The 18,076-nt window shown below is 39.1% G+C and overlaps 1 protein-coding gene across 1 annotated transcript; it reads right to left on the bottom strand.

Annotated features, from left to right (window-relative positions):
* Positions 1–1,561: 1,561 nt before the first annotated feature.
* Positions 1,562–13,186, bottom strand: sdhaf4 (succinate dehydrogenase complex assembly factor 4). The gene is made up of 3 exons (XM_084376468.1): positions 13,020–13,186; positions 12,565–12,678; positions 1,562–1,955 (listed from the first exon to the last, which is right to left on the bottom strand). The coding sequence occupies exons 1-3, from the start codon at positions 13,096–13,098 to the stop codon at positions 1,846–1,848; spliced, it is 303 nt and encodes a 100-aa protein (XP_084232594.1). The 5' UTR covers positions 13,099–13,186; the 3' UTR covers positions 1,562–1,845.
* Positions 13,187–18,076: the final 4,890 nt, after the last annotated feature.

The raw sequence follows: 18,076 nt of genomic DNA, 5'->3' as shown, positions 1-18,076 counted from the left end.
TGCATCAAGCCAAGAACACACCTAAGGAGATCGCTGAAACTACTCAAATTGGCTTAATAACTGTCCTACGCATTATTAAAACCTGGAAGGACAGTGGTGAACCATCATTTTCGAGGATGAAATGTGGTCTGAAAAAAATCTTGAATGATCGTTGAAGAGAGGCGGAATCTGCAACTCCGCACAGAAATAAATATTGTGACAGCATGAGCTTATCAAAACGATGCCACGGCGAATGCCTGCCGTAATCGAAGCTAAAGGTTGCCAAACAAAATATAATTGTGACTTTTTTCTTGGTGTAAATGATCACGTTTTAACGTGACACTTTTCACATTAAATTTTTCAAGTTATGAGTGTTTTGTTTTTCCATGTGTAGCAGCCATACGCTTCCGTACACAACAAATGACTGAAAAGTGTAACCCATCAACAAAAGATTTGCGTCTCTTTCTTTGGAAACACATGATCCATCTAAACCTCAGGTTATCCACGCCAGACTGCACCAACAGAAACCATTTGAAATGACTGAGGACACATTGTACTGCATTTGAAATAAGGATGTTACACTGCATTTAAAGAGGCAGCATCAGTGTTTTCCAAGCTATTGTGTTTCCAGGATTATCCCAGTGTAATCACATTATGATCAACTTTTAAATGATAAAAAAATGTAAATATCAATAAGAGCAGATTTAGATCATTGTGAAATAATTTCATCTGCTGCTGGTTCTCATTTACTGTTGTGATTGATCAGTTCATTTAATAACCCTTGATCATCAGATTTTTTGCGGTAGACACCCGAGATTCATATAGATTCAATACACACTCAAAATATATCAATAAACACACAGGACTTGTTCAAAGAATCACCTTTCATTTCATTGATCTCAAACACACAATATGTAATTACTGCCACTATGGGTCTCTACCACAACAAAACAAAAGTCGTATGCTGAGGATTATGTGGGGAGGGCCAGGCTGAGGGGCCACTGCTACCACCCTAACCTTTTCACTTTTGGGATTTGGGTTTATCAACCTGACTGCAGCAGCAATCTGCGGAGTTGTCGGGTGTTTATGTACTATAATGGTGACGGTCGACTGGAGCTGGAGGGGAAATGTAACTACAGAGAGAGAACCATGGTTTCTGGTGAGAGGTTGACCTTAGATCAAACACATAGATATCAAAAACCCTCACTGGGTGCTGTTGCTCACTAGTTTATGTCTAGTGTACGGTAAGGTAAAGCACGCAAGTAATGCCGAAAAACACACATGATCCTGCGGTCAATCTCATGTAAGTAACAGGAGGCAACAATCTGGTGGTGAAGACACCATTTAACCACCATTGCTGATGAAAATATATCTAACTAGAGGAGGGTAATGATTTAGTTATATTTACCTTACATTTATTAATTTACAAACTTCCTTCCTTCTGAACTTATAGCGACAAGTGGCCAAGTGAAGTGCATCTTTACCTTGAGTAAACGTGAGGATTTTTCTGGGTTTGAACATTGTTGGAAATATTTGGGATAATGTAAGTATACAACTCAACAAAATTATTCCAAAAGTCTAGTCGTTTCCAGACATTTTAATGCAGAATTCTTACATGTATCTTTAACATTCATACTTGTGGACAGAACCATGTCTCAGTCTCACCTGCAACAAAACACTTTCAACCTGCAAAGCATTTCTTGGAGATTCAAATAGTGATTTTTGATGACATTTTGTTTTTTTGAGCATGACCCCTTGAACAAATTTGCATCAACACGTTGTATCTTCGCCTTATTCTCACCCTCTGATCATAAACTCAAGCTTTCAATGTCAATGGTTTAAATGGTGCCCTTTATCCATAATGAACTAGAAGTCGACACAGCGACCCTTTCTCTCCCAGTCTCCATAGCGTGTGGGCTCGGGACCCCGTGGGCCCCCCTTCTCCTTGGTTACAGGGTTCACATCATCAGGGAATCCTGGGGGACAACAAGAGAAGGGTTCAGTTTGAAAGATAAAGCTTTAGTTGGGACAATTCCCTTCCACAACTGTTTTACTTTCCTCAAAACATATTAGATCAATCTATGGAACTAATGCAGTCAGCACTTCCTGTACCTTTACTGAGGTCAGAATGTTGACCTGTTTTTGGAGCTTTTAAAAATATTTCAAAACCCCATGTCTACTTGCTAGCTTTTCCTCATCTTTCAACCACATTCTATAGCCAATGGAAGTCACATACTATCACTACAACTGTGCAAACTCCACGTTGTGAGGTGTGGTCGAAAGTTCTGGACAATACTATGAGTCAAAATTTAGTTGAAGTACTGTTTTCCATGTCAACAATGAACCTTCACAGAATTTTTTTTTTTTCGAGGTGGAGGTTACAAACCACTTAATAAGTCTTTAATCCGTGTACTCCTCTAGCTGTGCGAGAACAGTAAAAGTCGAGCAACCATCATACTGCATTACGCATGATTGTCACCGCAGTATTTATATTTACAGCGATCAGACTGACTGCTTCACACCCGCCAAAGTTATCATGACAATCAGTGGCATCCCCCACAGTGGGAAGTCATTTGAAATGGAACGTGAACACTTTTTATTTATTAATTTTCGGCAATTTAATGGGCATTTTGTCCAACACGAGTAGTCTGAAGGCAGGCAAGGATGCTGTCCAGTCTACAGTAGAGAAGTTGCATACTCAAATGACTGAAGCAGAATCACAGATATCGGAGCTGGAAGATCAAGCTCAAACCAGGAGGCAGTAGTGGGAATGGCGGTGAAAACAATCGTGCAGCTCCAGGAGTAAATAACCTATTTTGAAGATGCTGGCCATCGTAATAATGTCCACATAGTTGGACTGGTGGAAGGTGCTGAAGGACGAGATATGCAGCAGTTTCTGAAGAGGCTCATCTCTGAAACACTGGATACTGAGTTAACCTGGGAGTGCTCCCACAGAACCAGCCAACGAGGCGGCAGAGACCTACATATTCTATGTCCTGAGATTCTGAGCCAGGGAGGCGCTGTTGCAAGAAAGCCAGAGACTATGGACGAGTGACATGGGAGGGCAAGTGGGTATCTTTGTTCCAGGACCTGTCACAGGACATCATTCAGAGATGCAAAAAGTTGGATGGTGTGAAATGGCAGCTACAGGAGAAGGGTCTGTGGTATACTATCGCATACCTGGCCGTGCTGAGAGCCATCGCTAACAACATCCAGTACACTTTCACTTCACCAAAGAAAACTGGAGATTTCCTCTCGTCAGCTGGAAAAAACAGAGGGCATTCTGATGGATCTGGATAAGTCATTTTCAGGTTAGGGTTAGGGTTAGGGTTAGGGTTTGTGATTTATTATAATGATACCGATGATGACTGAAGGCTCTGACTGACAAACTGTGTTCAGGGGTGGGAGCTGTGAACTACTGTGTGAGTTATTTTGATATATTGTTCTACTTGTTTGGGCATATTGCATGCTTAACGTAACGTTAGACCACGGGTTAGCATGTATGGTTACAGCCAGATCTGTTGATGCGTGGACCGACATATGCATTTGCATTCCTTATGTTTAACAAAACAGTTAAAGCATATTTTGTTCCTTTTTTTCAGGGAAGTCTATTTTTGTCTTATTTGCATAATCCACCAGGTTAAAAGTTTTGGAATCTTTTTCCTTCTTTCATTCTCAGATGATAGATTAAGATGCATTATACAGTCAAGGGCTAATAATAAAGGGATATATTATTTTTGAGTATTCTAATAACAAGTCATGGGAGCTGGGTTTTGTGGTATGATACTTAAAAAAGGCAGCAGATGGCGCTGATGTTCCATCTACACAAAATCTGCTGGTCATTATGACATGGTGAAGGCTACAGGTGAAAAGCTGATTACCAAGGCCTTGATAAATACAAGTTGGGATATTTTGATTTGTACAACACTGACTCTAAACTTATGGTGTGGCTAGTCTATAACAAAAATGCAGCTCCAGAGTTATGTTGGCTATGTTAATTTAAAGGCTGGGAGGTGGCAATTATGGCTCACTGTTAAAAAAAACAAAACAAAAAAAAACCAACCAAAACTACTATTCAAATTGTCCCCTCTTTCGGGCTACAAGACCCTTGAGCCCATTCATTTTCGCATTGGCAATAGAGCCATTAGCTGCTGCCATCAGAAATAAAAGAATATTATGGGAATACTGGCAGGAAAAACAGACCACAAATTACTATTGTATGCAGATGACATTTTGTTACTAAACACAAATCTAGAAAACAGCAGTACTAGGGTTGGGTGATGTCTGCCGAATTGGCATATGACGATGTCTACAGTGAAACATCGTGATGGACGATGACGTTGTTGTTTACGAGTTTGAGGCAGCGTGTCCCCTCAGTGTTATCGTAAGGCAGCATTTGCTTATTCGTTCACCACTGCAGCCACCGCTGTTTCACACCGTTGCTCTGACATGAATCTCCAACTGTCTCACCCTGCAGAGGAAACTATCTCCTGTTACCACAGACATACATCCCCCTGCCAGGTTTAAAAGTGTCCTCGTCTCCGCAGCACATGTCCATAATTTAGCTTTATTCAGCCTAACATGCAGCTTCAGCATATTCTGAATCTCTGACACAAAAAAATAATAGACTTCTAAGCTGTTATGTGTAATGACCAATATAATTCTTCAGACAAAAAAACCCAAAACATTTTGCTGTACTAAAATCACAAACTCAATTGTCAAAAATCAAAAATAATAAATTCTGTACCAGCAGCTCTCATACAAAAATAATGTTTGTGGACTTCAGCATATTCTGAATAAATAAAAACATAAAAAGCTTATTAAATAAATACAAACCCCAATTCCAATGAAGTTGGGATGTTGTGTAAAACGTAAATAAAAACAGAATACAATGATTTGCAAATCCTTTTCAACTTATTTTCAATTGAATACACTACAAAGACAAGATATTTAATGTTCAAACTGATACACTTTATTGTTTTTTTTGCAAATATTCACTCATTTTGAATTTGATGCCTGCAACATGTTCCAAAAAAGCTGGGACAGGGGCAACAAAAGACTGGGAAAGTTGAAGAATGCTCAAAAACACCCGATTGGAACATTCCACAGGTGAACAGGTTAATTGAAAACAGGTGAGTGTCATGATTAGGTATAAAAGGAACAACCCCTGAAAGGCTCAGTCATTTACTTTTTACACAACGTCCCAACTTCATTGGAATTGGGGTTTGTAATAAAGAGTCCAAGACTTCTCACTATAACAACATCCTGAGCATAGAATCCCTCAGACCAAAAAACAAACAAAACATTTTGCTGTATAATACAATCAAAAACAGCTTTCATACAAAAAAGATCTTAGGCACTTAAAGGATAACTACCGTTTTTTACAACCTGGACCTTATTTCTAGCATAAAATACGATCATTTACTCACCCAGATAACTTTGGTGTCATTTGGCGTCGTTCGGACGAAATTAGATCCAGTGGAGCGCCGATATATCCATATAATGCGAGTGATCCGGGCACCGAAGCGCAGCCTCTATGAGCATTATCCGGCACGAAACTAGTTCATTTCACCAATATTTTGTTACGATACGCTCGTGCTATTCCCCTCTGAGTCCGGGCTCGTCTATTGTCAACATCCCGGGTCTGTAGGTTGACCTACTACCTCTGACCTGGAAGATGTCATCTCTGAGCTGCGCGCGCACCCACGACAGCCGGCTTGTTTACCTGTAGCTGCTACTGCTAGTTTGACCCCGGATGTTGATAACAGACAAGCCCGGACTCAGAGGGGAATAGCACTAGCCTATCATGACAAAATATTGGTGAAATGAACTAGTTTCGTGGCAGATAATGCGTTATATAGAGGCTGTGTGTCGGTGCCCCGTCACTCGCATTATATGGATATACCGGCGCTACACTGGATCTAATTTCGTCCGAACGACTTCAAATGACACCAAAGTTATCTGGGTGAGTAAATGATAATATTTTATGCTAGAAATAAGGTCCAGGTTGTAAAAAACGGTAGTTATCCTTTAAACGTGCAGAAAGGAAAGTCAAAATGTTGTCACTTTTTCTGAATGGCTGCACTGATACACTCTGTGGAGGGCAGTACAGTAAACCTACTTAAGACTCTGGGTTTACCTGCAGATCTGTTTACAGCATATTGATGTCACAGCTTAACAATACAGAAAGAAGCTCTCATATAAAAAAATAGGAAATAGGCCACCATGAAATCATACCAGTGCCTAGTATGCATTCTTTAATAGCTCAGCCATATTTGCACCCATGTGGCTCTCATTCACTGCTCTTGTTTGGAGCACTTCAGTGATTCCATGACTTTGGAGTTGGTCTCGTTGTAGAGTGTTGTGATTGCTGTGTCATAAAAATACATAACAATATTCGAGATAGGACGATGTATCTTGCCTCCAAAGTGTGCAACATAGCGCGAGGGCCCTGGTTCTCAACCACTGAATACGGACGCAAGTCTTTGGCAATAAAAGTTTGTAATTCGCTTTGCCCTCACCAAGTTGGGTGGAAGCTTTGATATCGCTTGCTCGATGGTCCTCTGGTTGGCAGCAACTACAACCGGGTGTTTTTCTTCCTCCTCTGGGTGGAAACGTGTAATATGGTTTCTCATGTTTGTCGTGTTTCCAAAATATTTTAGTTTAGTTTGACTCAACTTGCATATTGTGTGACTCTTGTCCAGGTCCCGTTTACCTTCCACTTTAGAGAAGCCAAAATGCTTCCATACACTAGCTTTTAATGCAGAGGGTGCTGGTCTGATTTCGCGCTCAGCCATCTCATGTCTTTGTTATGTGCATGCCATCAATTGTCCGGGCGCTGCACTTCCGCCTCTGAGTTCCGCTTTTTGCGTTCTGTCAACATTGCGTTATCAGTTAACATTTAGAAAATCAATTTTTGACAACTGTCAATCAATTCAGAATAGTCCGCATCGCGATACATTTAAGAATCGATTTTTTACCCCACCCCTTTCATATACTACCATTCATCGACTCCTCTCTTTTATCAGGCTATATGATAAACTGGGGGAAATCAGAGGCAATGCCCTTATCAGTTAGAGAGAGCAAGAGTATTAGTACGGAAGACCATTAATCTCTTTTTTTTTCCACAAACAAAATGAGAGGAAAAGTTGTTGTTTTTGTTTTCATTATGCACTTAAGGTTGAAAATACAATATTGTGAATAAAGTTGAAATGTCGAGAATAAAGTAAACTCTTCCGGCCCATCAAATCCAGTTAGGGGAGCGTGACAGCTATGGGAGCTGCCCGAGTCTACGGTCTCTGTCATTACTACATACTTTGAGTGCAACATTCTGTGTGTAGTGTAAGAATGTCTTCAAAGTCCTAATACTGACAACTACATAACAATTACATACAATAATTTATTTGTTAGTAAAGCAAATTCTGGCATTTTGTTGAGGCAGTCAAGCACTGTTTCATGTAGTCTCAAAAGGTCCACTTTAATCTTGAAATGTCAACTTTATTCTCAACATTTGGACTTCATTCATGAAATTGTATTTCAACTTTATTATTGACATTTCGACTAATATAGAGTGTTAGGGCCAGGGGAGAGAAAAAAAAATGAGGAGGAATTTTTCTTTTTCATTATGCACTTCAAGAAAAAAGTTGAAATATAGAGAATAAACTGGAAATACAATGTCTTTAATATAGTCCAAATGTTGAGAATAAAGTTGAAATACAATTTTGTGTATAAAGTCAAAATGGCGAGAATTAAATAGAAATACAATTTGGTTAATAAAGTCGCAATGTCAAGAATAATGTTGAAGAGATGACTTTATTCTCGACATTTCGACTTTTTTTTTTACACTTTTTGTATTGCACCCTTGGTCCTAATACTGCTCCATAAAACTGGGCTCAGCATTGTTCGGTAAAATAAACATTTTAAAAAAGACAAAAGTTCCACAAATCGTTTGTTACATATCTCCTCTTAGGTTTCCCTCCTCCACTACTAACCAGGTTTAATAAATCTGTGAATTATTTGGGCAGGCAAAAGTCCTTCTTTTAATAGAATATATCTTTATTGAAGATTTGTTTGAGGATAATAATTTTATGTCATTTGAACAGTTGATTGCTAAATATAAAATCCCTAAAAGAGATTTTTGGACTAATCTTCAATTGAGCAGTTGTATAATATCTACACAAAGAAAACTCTCCCTGTTGCCTTTAAACTGTGATACAAAAATGTTTCACGGCAACCTGCCGGCAAAGGACAGAGCATCCAGATTTTATAGGCTTGACAGTGTCACCCACCAAAAAAGGGGTGATAGATAATGAGATGTGGAAGGAAATTACTGAGTCCTGGTGTAAGACATTAAGGGACTCGGTTAATCACTTAAAGGATTATTCACGGCACTTACTGGACACCCTGTATGAAGGCCAAATGACAGGGAACTTATTGGAAAGAATAATACCATTCCTCAACAATGTGCTTGGTACAGTGTTGATTCAGAACCCTGCACTTTGTATATTAGGTAAAATACCAGAAAGGGTTGGTTTGTCTGCATGGCAGACTCAATGGTGGAGATTGGCCCTTGCTACAGGCTGCAGGATTGTGCTAAGACATTGGAAAATAAAAACAGTCATCCCTTTCAATGAGTGGTTGAGGGAAATGTCTAAAATGAGCCAACTATGAACAATTAATTTTCAAATTAAAGGGGCAAGAACTTTTTTTGAAAATATGGGGCCCCTACATGGATATTATATTGAATAGTTGTTGTACCTTGTAAGCAAGAGGTTACTATCAAGGCTAGTAAAGAATAGTTTATACTGTGTCAAACTGGATAATGAAATCACCGCTTACCCTGCATGTGTGTTTTGTTTTGTTCCTTGTTTTGTTTTCACGTTTTGTTTCTTGTATTTTTTTTTACACGTTTTTTTGTTGTATTGTTACTATAAGTACACATAACACGGCTGGTTTGAATGTTTATCATAACGTGGATCTATGATAAACCTTTGATGTTAAGTGGAATTAAATGTGTGAGAGGTTTCATTTTACATTTTGGCTTCAATTCACCACCTCACCATCTGCATCACCAATTCCGCCTGCCTCCAAAATGTTCGTTTGCATGTGTCAGATTTTGATTCGCCCGTCAAGTATGTTTTTATAGATTGTAACTTTTGCATGGGAACTGGCGTACCCCTCTTTCAGGACGTATTTTGTATGTTCGCACTGTTTATAAATGAGACCCCAAGTCCGGTGGATTTGTTGTAGTGGTGGCCTGGCACGTTGGATTTTTAACTATTCCAGTAGAATCCTTTAGGATTCCCATAAATTTCTAAAAATCCTTTAGGAATTCTATATGAAAAAATGTTGGTTCTTTTAGGATTTCCTAAATCCTACTGAAAATCTGTTTTTATTCTGCTGGTTCCAATAAAATCCTTTAGGATTCCCATACATTTCTGAAACTCCGATGGGAATTCTTTAAGAGGTTTGAATTATTTTTAGGATTTCCACAGTCCTACTGGAAATCGGTCTTTTTCTGTTGGTTCCAATAAAATCCTTTATAAAATAAAATACTTTATATCCCCTTCATCAGAAGAAGAAGATTGTTGAAGATTGTTTTTATTTCTATTGTATCTTATGTGTATTTTAAACCTATAAGACTTAGTTATAGGACTCTTATTCTAAATCTTACTTGACTATGATGGATGCACTACAAACAGCTTGTTGGAAATGCCCAATAAAAAGTTATGCATGGGTCAGTGTCATATTCTGTGTGTTCCATCATCATGGTTTCTTTAAATCAATCAGAAATCATCACTTTAGAGGGATATTCATTGTGTCCTGTGGTAATAACAACAACTTATTATTATTATCATTATTATTATCATCATTATTGTTGTCGTCATTATTTTTACTGACCCCCTGCAAGCCTGACTGAATCTCGCAGACAAGTCCGGAAATACCTGATGTGGTCATTCCCAGAATCATATCGGGTTGCTATCACACATCACACACCCGTCCAACAGCAACAGTGAGTGAAAGCTACAGAGGAACATGACGGTGAGTACATGTCTCTGAATGTAATCGTCTTTTGTTTAAAATTGCTTTAAAGCCTCAGATAATAAGCTAGCAAGTAAACGTTAGTATGGCAACCGACGTCTTTACAACTATAACTTCTTGGTTTCCTTGCGTTGTACTCTCCCCTCGCCATTAACCTCCTTCAAATTACAGCTAGCCTAGTGCTTTATGTCCTCTAAGAATTCCCACTGAAGGTTAAAGATAAAATCAATGTGTTATTTTGGTTCTGAAGGCTGCAGAGCACAGGAAATGTGTCCGGCTGATCGGCAAACATCTGTCAAAGTCTCCAAATTTTGGGTGATGTACGCACATTGAAAATACACGGAGAGCCTTCTCTTCTTGGGTCTTGTGTGCAGACACCGAGAATTGCCCAAGAACCGGCAAAAGTGATTAACCTAACATAATCAACCTCTCTTAGCCACATTATATACAACTACAGTATATTATGCATACAATGTATGTATAATATACAACTACAGTATATTATGCATATAATGTATGTCTCTACATTTGTGCACTGATATCAATTGCAGTCCTGGTTAGACTATATTTTAGATAACATTGAAAGATTATTTTCATTTATTCATGCAACCTGTAATTGATTTTTAAAAAATGCATATAAATGCATATATCAAGGTAAAGTCAGTAATTATGCTTACAGATTTAGCAATACATGCTTCTAAAACAGTGGCACATATGTGGATATGCTAAAAGCTTTAAACTGTGTAATGACTCATTGTTCTTGATAATGATATATTCTTCTCACATTAACTGGCACAATTATTTTTGTTGTGTGAATCAATCAATTGAATTAACATGTCTCAGACCAAATATTAACAAAAACTGAACACTGAAAGCTTCATACTGGTAGATTTTCTGGGAGGGCTATTTGTAGATCAGGAGGTAGAGTCGGTCGTCTTGTAATCGGGAGGTCACTGGTTTGAAATTCCGGCTCCCCCAGCTGCATGTCAAAATGTCCTTGAGCAAGATACTGAACCCCAAATTGCTCCTGATGAGCAGTTGGCACCTTGGCATGGCAGCCTCTGTCATCAGTTTATGAATTTGTGTGTGAATGGGTGAATGTGACAAGTGTTGTAAAGTGCTTTGAGCGGTCAGTAGACAGGAAGAGCTCTATAGAAATGTAAGTCCATTTAGATTTGTTTGGGTTGGCGGTTTGTAATTTTTCTTATTCAACATTTTGTTTCTGTTCAGCAACAGATCTACAGAAAGCATGGTGCGACAAAGGAAAGGGAGTACCTGAAGCTGTGGAGAGCAGCCACCATCAACCACCTGCATTGGGCTGCAGCTTCAACTAGAGACTCAGATGTGATGGAGGCCAAAGCATGGTGAACAATGTTCAAAACATCCATTACCACAGCAGTAGAACAGTATATGGCTGAAAATCATTAGTGGTCCACTCTTCAGTGGTGCTTGTTGATGCTTAGTTTATTTTGGTTTCAATACACTATTTTGGTGGGAAATGTTCATGTTCATCATTTACGTATAACAGTTTGCCAAGAAGAATTGCTTGTGTTTATATATTATAAGGGGACACAACATGTCAGATTTTGTGCTGAAGTAAGTTAGAGGCAGCTCTGCAGTCTTAAATGACCTCTCTCCGATAAAAAAGTACAAAATGAATGCAAGCATAATTGTTTACCTGCTACAATTGTGAGCAGGTGCCAGGTCAGTGCTATGGAAATGGACTAAAGCAGTCATTGGATCACATTCGTTGAGCTGGTTTTGTTGGCATACAAGTTCTAAAGCTATATCACCAAAGCCATTAAGTACAACAAAGATAACATTGACAGTAACAATTAATATGTCCTTGAATTACTAATATAATACATAGACAGACAGATGTCAGTAGATATGCTCTGTGCCTTGTATTGTTCTTACTCATCTCATTCTCTCTGTCCCCTCAATGTTTTGCTCATCTGTCTGTCTCTTTCCAGACCTCTCCCCAGATAATAATAATAATTTCTGTAACGACTTAATATATTAAAGTAAGTTGACAAATTTATTGGTTGAGTGTGTATCTGATTGTGCCATATTCATTATCTTTTCCTATGGGATTCCTGCAGTCCTATATCAAGTAGAATTTGCTATTGACAATTTCTATCAGAATCCTATAGGACTTTTTGACAAGGGTAGAACTAGCCTATTACATTTACCCACTTAGTTTCTAGCTGTTAATACAATTTTAGCAAACTGTAATCAACATAAGAAATGGCAGACCTACTGGAGTTGTCCTTAATCTTTTTTGTTCTATTGAATAGCTCAAAGGTAGCTATTGAACCACCGTATATGTATCCAAATTATGATTGTACCTTTGCTCAACCACAGTAAAAGAACTGGAGCTGCTGCTAAACATTATCACTGCAGCTATATTTTTCTAACAACGTAAAACAATTGTATTTAAATTCACTGCGAGACAATATAATCGCCCATAAATATACTATGCATTCCTTTGTGATAGTTACAAGCAGACTACACTGGTAATACTTCACCCATCATCCTTCTCACTTTGCAGAACATCTTTACTCTTCTCCTCGGGATTGTCAAACCGACCCTGCGGTGTTTTGGCTTTCTTCAGCGGTTCCGTGTCATTCACCGATCTGCTGGCGGCCCGGGAGCATCCTGAACAAGACACACCGGAAACCGCAAATATAATGAGGATTTCAGAATAAAACTTTCATTCAGTGCACAGCGTTGGACGTAGTCTTTCATAACATAGGACCTCTACTTGTTATTTAACCTAGACCAACGTTGATAACTGTCAAAGCCTATATCGAAGCTATCAACTCGTACTATGTTATGCTCCACGAAGTATAAAACATTACTTTTGCTTACAATTGAACATTAAATCACCAGATTTGTGAATGTTAGCAAGAAAAACCACGGGGAGTTATCAAGGCTACATTAGCTGCTCCTTAAGCACGCACACACACACACACACACACACACACACACACACTGACCTGTAAAGACAGACTCCACAGCTAGATTGTTAGAAAGTACATATCTGCTGTTTGAAGCACACAACCGCAGAAGAGACATGTCTGATGAACTCAGAAAAACAACGACTTTCGTCCTACTGATCTCGGACACCCTCTAATGTTGTTTGTCGAGCTTCATTGACGCAGTTCTCATCATCAACTAGCGACGGATACTAGCGACAAGCCCATGCAGTGTTTATTTGCCGCCTGTAGGAGGAGGCATAACACTGGATATGAGACTTGATGCGCTGTACAATTATCTACAGCTGAGGTTTTCAAACTTAACTTAAAGTTATTCCTTAAGATAAATCCTCCCGAATTGGAGGTCTGTAGTACAATGTGCATCTATTGTGGGGGTCCTTGACTTGAAAAGTTTGGGGAACAAAGTTTGGGAACTACAGTATAGGCTATTAGAACCCGTTTTTGTTATGTTTCCATCACTTTCATGAACGTCACCTCATTAAATATAGTTTAATATCTAGCAACTCAGCAGGTTCAGATGTTGTCACTGTAATGTATTAGAGATGCTATTAAATTTAAAAAGACAAGCCTGCATCTCTTTTACACCAAACACTGATGCATTAGCCTAATTTATGCTTTCCTCCTGTTTAAGGCCAATTAGCTTGATAACTTTGACCATTTTGTTCTGACAAGTTCTTGTGACTAATGACTTTCAGAACTAGAATTGTGGAAATGTGGGACACTTTTGGTAGATGCTCCACACTGTAGCAGACTGTTTACTCACTCCAGTCATGTTTCCATAAATCATTTTAGGCCTTATAACATTTTTATGTTGGACTTAAATGGTAAAAAAAATCATTACACATAAATAAAGCTGGACTCATTGAATCCACTAGAGTCTCAGCAGTCATATCCAGCAAATGTAATTCCAAAACTAGGCTATTGAGTGGCCCCAGTATGCAGAAATATTCAAATACACCATTTTTAGAATAGGCAAAAATAACATATCTGTACCTCATGCAAAAAACTGAATGGTTTCCCCCAAAAACTGCCTGGAATTAGCATGTCTGTCAAATATTGACAATTTTGGGTGGTGACCATGCTGATCTACCATCCCATCACCAGCATCAGTATTTGACAAGTTGGGAATGAGAGTCAAAAATCAACTTTTCTTACAAATAAGACCTTTAAATAAAATATAAATTGGTGTCCCACTTTAGGAATAATCAGCTTCATGTTCATGTAACGTGGGGCAGTGACACAAAATGTTTTTTTGTGTCAACCAATGGTTAAACCACTTTATTATGATCCAGTAGTACAGGTTGTAACCTAATTTCTATTTTATTAATGGCCTTATAATTGAGAAATGGAATATTATATGCTACTGAATTTACCACACATTTATCTTCACACTGTAGACATCCTTTAAAAACAGGCCCCCACCACTCACACTGATGTCAGAGCAATCCAAACCATTGTTTAGTGGCAGGTAGTGTTGCAACAATTCAAGATCATTTTTGGTGATTGGCTGTTGATTTTGCACAAATCAAACCATTACAGTGATTAAACTGCCTGATTTCCCACATTACCTTAACTCACCCTAGGCTTTTGCTTTGTACCATGTTATCATTTTCACACATCTGGCTTTAACAGTACCTTTATTATGCAAGAAATATTTTTTTTCAGCATTTAGGGGACCTTCTGCTATTCCCAGCACTGGCTTCTACTAAAACGGAAAGCTAAAGCCTAGTAACAGGTTTCTAAAACCACATGCCACTAAAAACATGTTCTCACTGTCCTCAGTTATCTACAGCACTGACTGAACAAAAGCATTTATGTGGGGGTATATAGGAAGATTCTCAGTCATCCAGGTCATGGTAAATCTAAGTGCTGTATCATAGGCAACTGGACTTGTTTCAGTTTCTTGAAGACATTTCAGATCTCATCCAAGAGGCTTCTTCAGTTCTAACTAACTGGAGGGGAGCTGCAGGCTTTTAAACTGTGTGGGTGTGACCTTACAGAGTCGTTAAGGACACGTGTGAGCTCTGAGTTTCAAAGGAACGTCTTATCTTATCTTATCTTAGGTATGAAACTGATGTCATTAAAGTCAGACAGCAGGTTGACACCCCTCAGCATGATCTTGTGAAGGAAATGCAGCAGAAGACAACTGTTGAAAAACAGTATGCAGAGCTGCAAATGGCACATGAACTCAGCCAGGACAAGTTTACAGCTGAGCTCCAGGTGGAGGAGCAGAAGAACAAGCTTCTCCACAAAGAACTGGACAAGATCAGTGCTTCACAACAAGAAAACAGCCAAAGGTATAGAGCTGATGTCAACACTGTCAGACAGCAGGCTGAGACTCTTCAACATGAGCTTCAGAAGGAAGTCCAGCAAAGAAAACTCCTTCTACAAGAACATGAGGAGCTGAAAAAGGTACAAACATCCAGCTATGAGAAGTTCACTGCTGAGCTCCAGGTGGAGAAGCAGAAGAACACCAAGACAAACTGGACAGGATCAGTGATATCAGCCAAAAGTATGAAACTGAAGTCATCACTGTGAGACAGCAGGCTGATACTCTGCAGCGGGAGCTTGAGAAGGAAGTCAAGTCTCACGCAGACACAGTAGCCCTTTTCACACAGGGTTGCCGCATTATCACCGCAGCGGCAGTTCGCCAATTCTCTGTCGTTGGTTGTTCACACAGAACCAAGCAGCTCCAGCATAAAAGATGAACCAGTGTGTAATTCACACAGAAAGCCGGCACTGCGGCTCCAAAAGAGGCGTGATACACGTGGTACACGTCATAGACACCGGTCTTTCCCCCGGTGTCTATGGGGTTCCATTTGTGCCAAAAATATGTCGCCATGCGCACTGTCTATGTCTACTGAACATGTGAGGACATTTGTCTATGTCTATTAAACGTTGAACTGTCCTTGTGTCATTTGACTTTGTCATTACATCGTGTCGTCATGATGTGTCATTTGACAAAGTGTTGTTATGATGTTTGATATGATGTGTTGTTTGACAGTGTCATTATGATGTGTTTTATGGTGTGTTGTTTGTCGTTACTACGTGTCGTCTTGATGTGTCGTTGCTATGCGTTGGTGCTAAAAGAAGATGACAGTTCAGATTTCTTTGGAATGAAATACAGTCTAATCAATATCTTGTTATTTGTATTACTTTTGAAATGAAATGGTATCTTTACAGTTTTTTTCAGTCGCTAACAAGCGTTGTCCAACCAGTTGTCACATTTTCAAAACTCTAAACACAATTAGCTCATGTCGTTTTCACACAATATGCAGTCAGTGAACACATTTCCACAATGCTTACATTTTCTTAACAGACAAGCTATACCTCCCAACAAAATTATGGATTGTTTTTGTATTATTTACGAATGTTAACACACAACATCCCAAAATAGCAAAAACAATATTCCAAACCTTAGATACAGTATAAAAACCTCTGCTTCTGCAATGATATCAGTTCAAAAACAATATATCTCAGCTGATAATAAACAAACAATTAAATAATTGACACACAGCTGATTTATGTTAAATTGGGCCAACCACAGCTGATTCCAGTCTGGCTTAGACTCAGTGGCAGGGGTTAAAAGGAGGACTTTGTGGAGTGATTCCAAGGGCTGCAAGAACAGTAGGCAGTGATGGAGTTGGTGCCACTATCATTGACCATGTAATCAACCACGGTCTTTCACTGAGAGAGGCTGGTGAGAGTGCAGCCCAATTTGAGGCGGTCAACGGTTGCCGGTTTATACGCATCTTTCAACAAACCAACAGGTAAGTATTGCATTTTACATGGATTGTTTCTATTCTCACTTGACATGTCAATAAAGCCATACAGTAATGCATATGTTGATTTTTTGTCCCTCTAAAGAATACAACGTCTTCCTCCCTCTGGGGGAAGAGGAAAGCTCCTCAATAATGATCAAGAGCTTGCCATTGTAGAAATGGTTGTTGCAAATAATGCAATAAAACTGCATGAAATTCAAACTAGAATTGTGGAGGACCATGAGACATTTGACAATATCGATAGCATCAGCCTCACAACCATTATGCGGACATTGTTCAAACACAGAGTGCGGATGAAGCAGCTCTACACTGTTCCCTTTGAGAGGAACAGTGAGAGAGTCGAGGAGTTCCGACGACAATATATCCAGGTATAGTACTGTATATTCAATTCAATGTCCAGTTCTATAAGCTTTGCACTTTGCAAGTAGGTAACCTACACAGTAATAGGATACAGGACAGTATGGTATACAGTAATGAGATTTACATAAACTTTGTTTCAGAGAGTTATGGAATTGGAGTCCAACCAGGCCCCTCATGAATTCATATACATAGATGAGGCAGGGACGAAATGTAATTGGAGAAAGGGCCCTGTTCCAGAGCAGGATCAGGAGGGTGAAAACATGAGGACCTTTGTAATCACCTGGGACAATGTGGCTTTCCATCATTCGCAAACAATAACATGGTTTGAAGTCCACCCAAGACTGGTACGTCTCTTCCTTCCACCCTATTCACCTTTCCTCAACCCCATAGAGGAGTTCTTTTCTGCATGGAGGTGGAAGCTCTATGACCATCAGCCACATGACCAGATGTCCCTCCTTGAAGCCATGGATGCTGGCTGCAGGGACATTGATTGCCAAGGGTGGATCTGATATACCAAGCGGTTTTATCCCAGGTGCATCGCCTTGGATAATATCAGATGCGATGTTGATGAAAACATGTGGCCTAACCCTGAAGATCGCAGAGATTAGATACAGTCATTTTGTGCTTTTTTTAAGTTCCCCCCCTTTTTATCTCAGCTTTTTGCTGTTGTTTTTTTGTTCAGAATGCTCTTGTGTGTTTCATGGATATTTTGTTTACTGTAAGCAATACTGTAAAACTTTTTCTGTTCTATCATACTGTAAACAGTATTTCTACTGTACCTCCTGTAGTAAACAGTAAAGGAAAAAAAAACTGATTTGCTTTTTACTGGAATGCTTTTGAATGTGAACATTACATGTGGACATACAGTTCCCAACCAAGAACTTTAGTGTAAAAACGGTGGATTGCATGTTTTGT

Source organism: Pagrus pagrus (assembly GCF_965226575.1).
Source record: "Pagrus pagrus genome assembly, chromosome: 15".
Taxonomy (NCBI): Eukaryota; Metazoa; Chordata; class Actinopteri; order Spariformes; family Sparidae; genus Pagrus; species Pagrus pagrus.
This window is presented reverse-complemented; position numbering and strand designations above follow the sequence as displayed.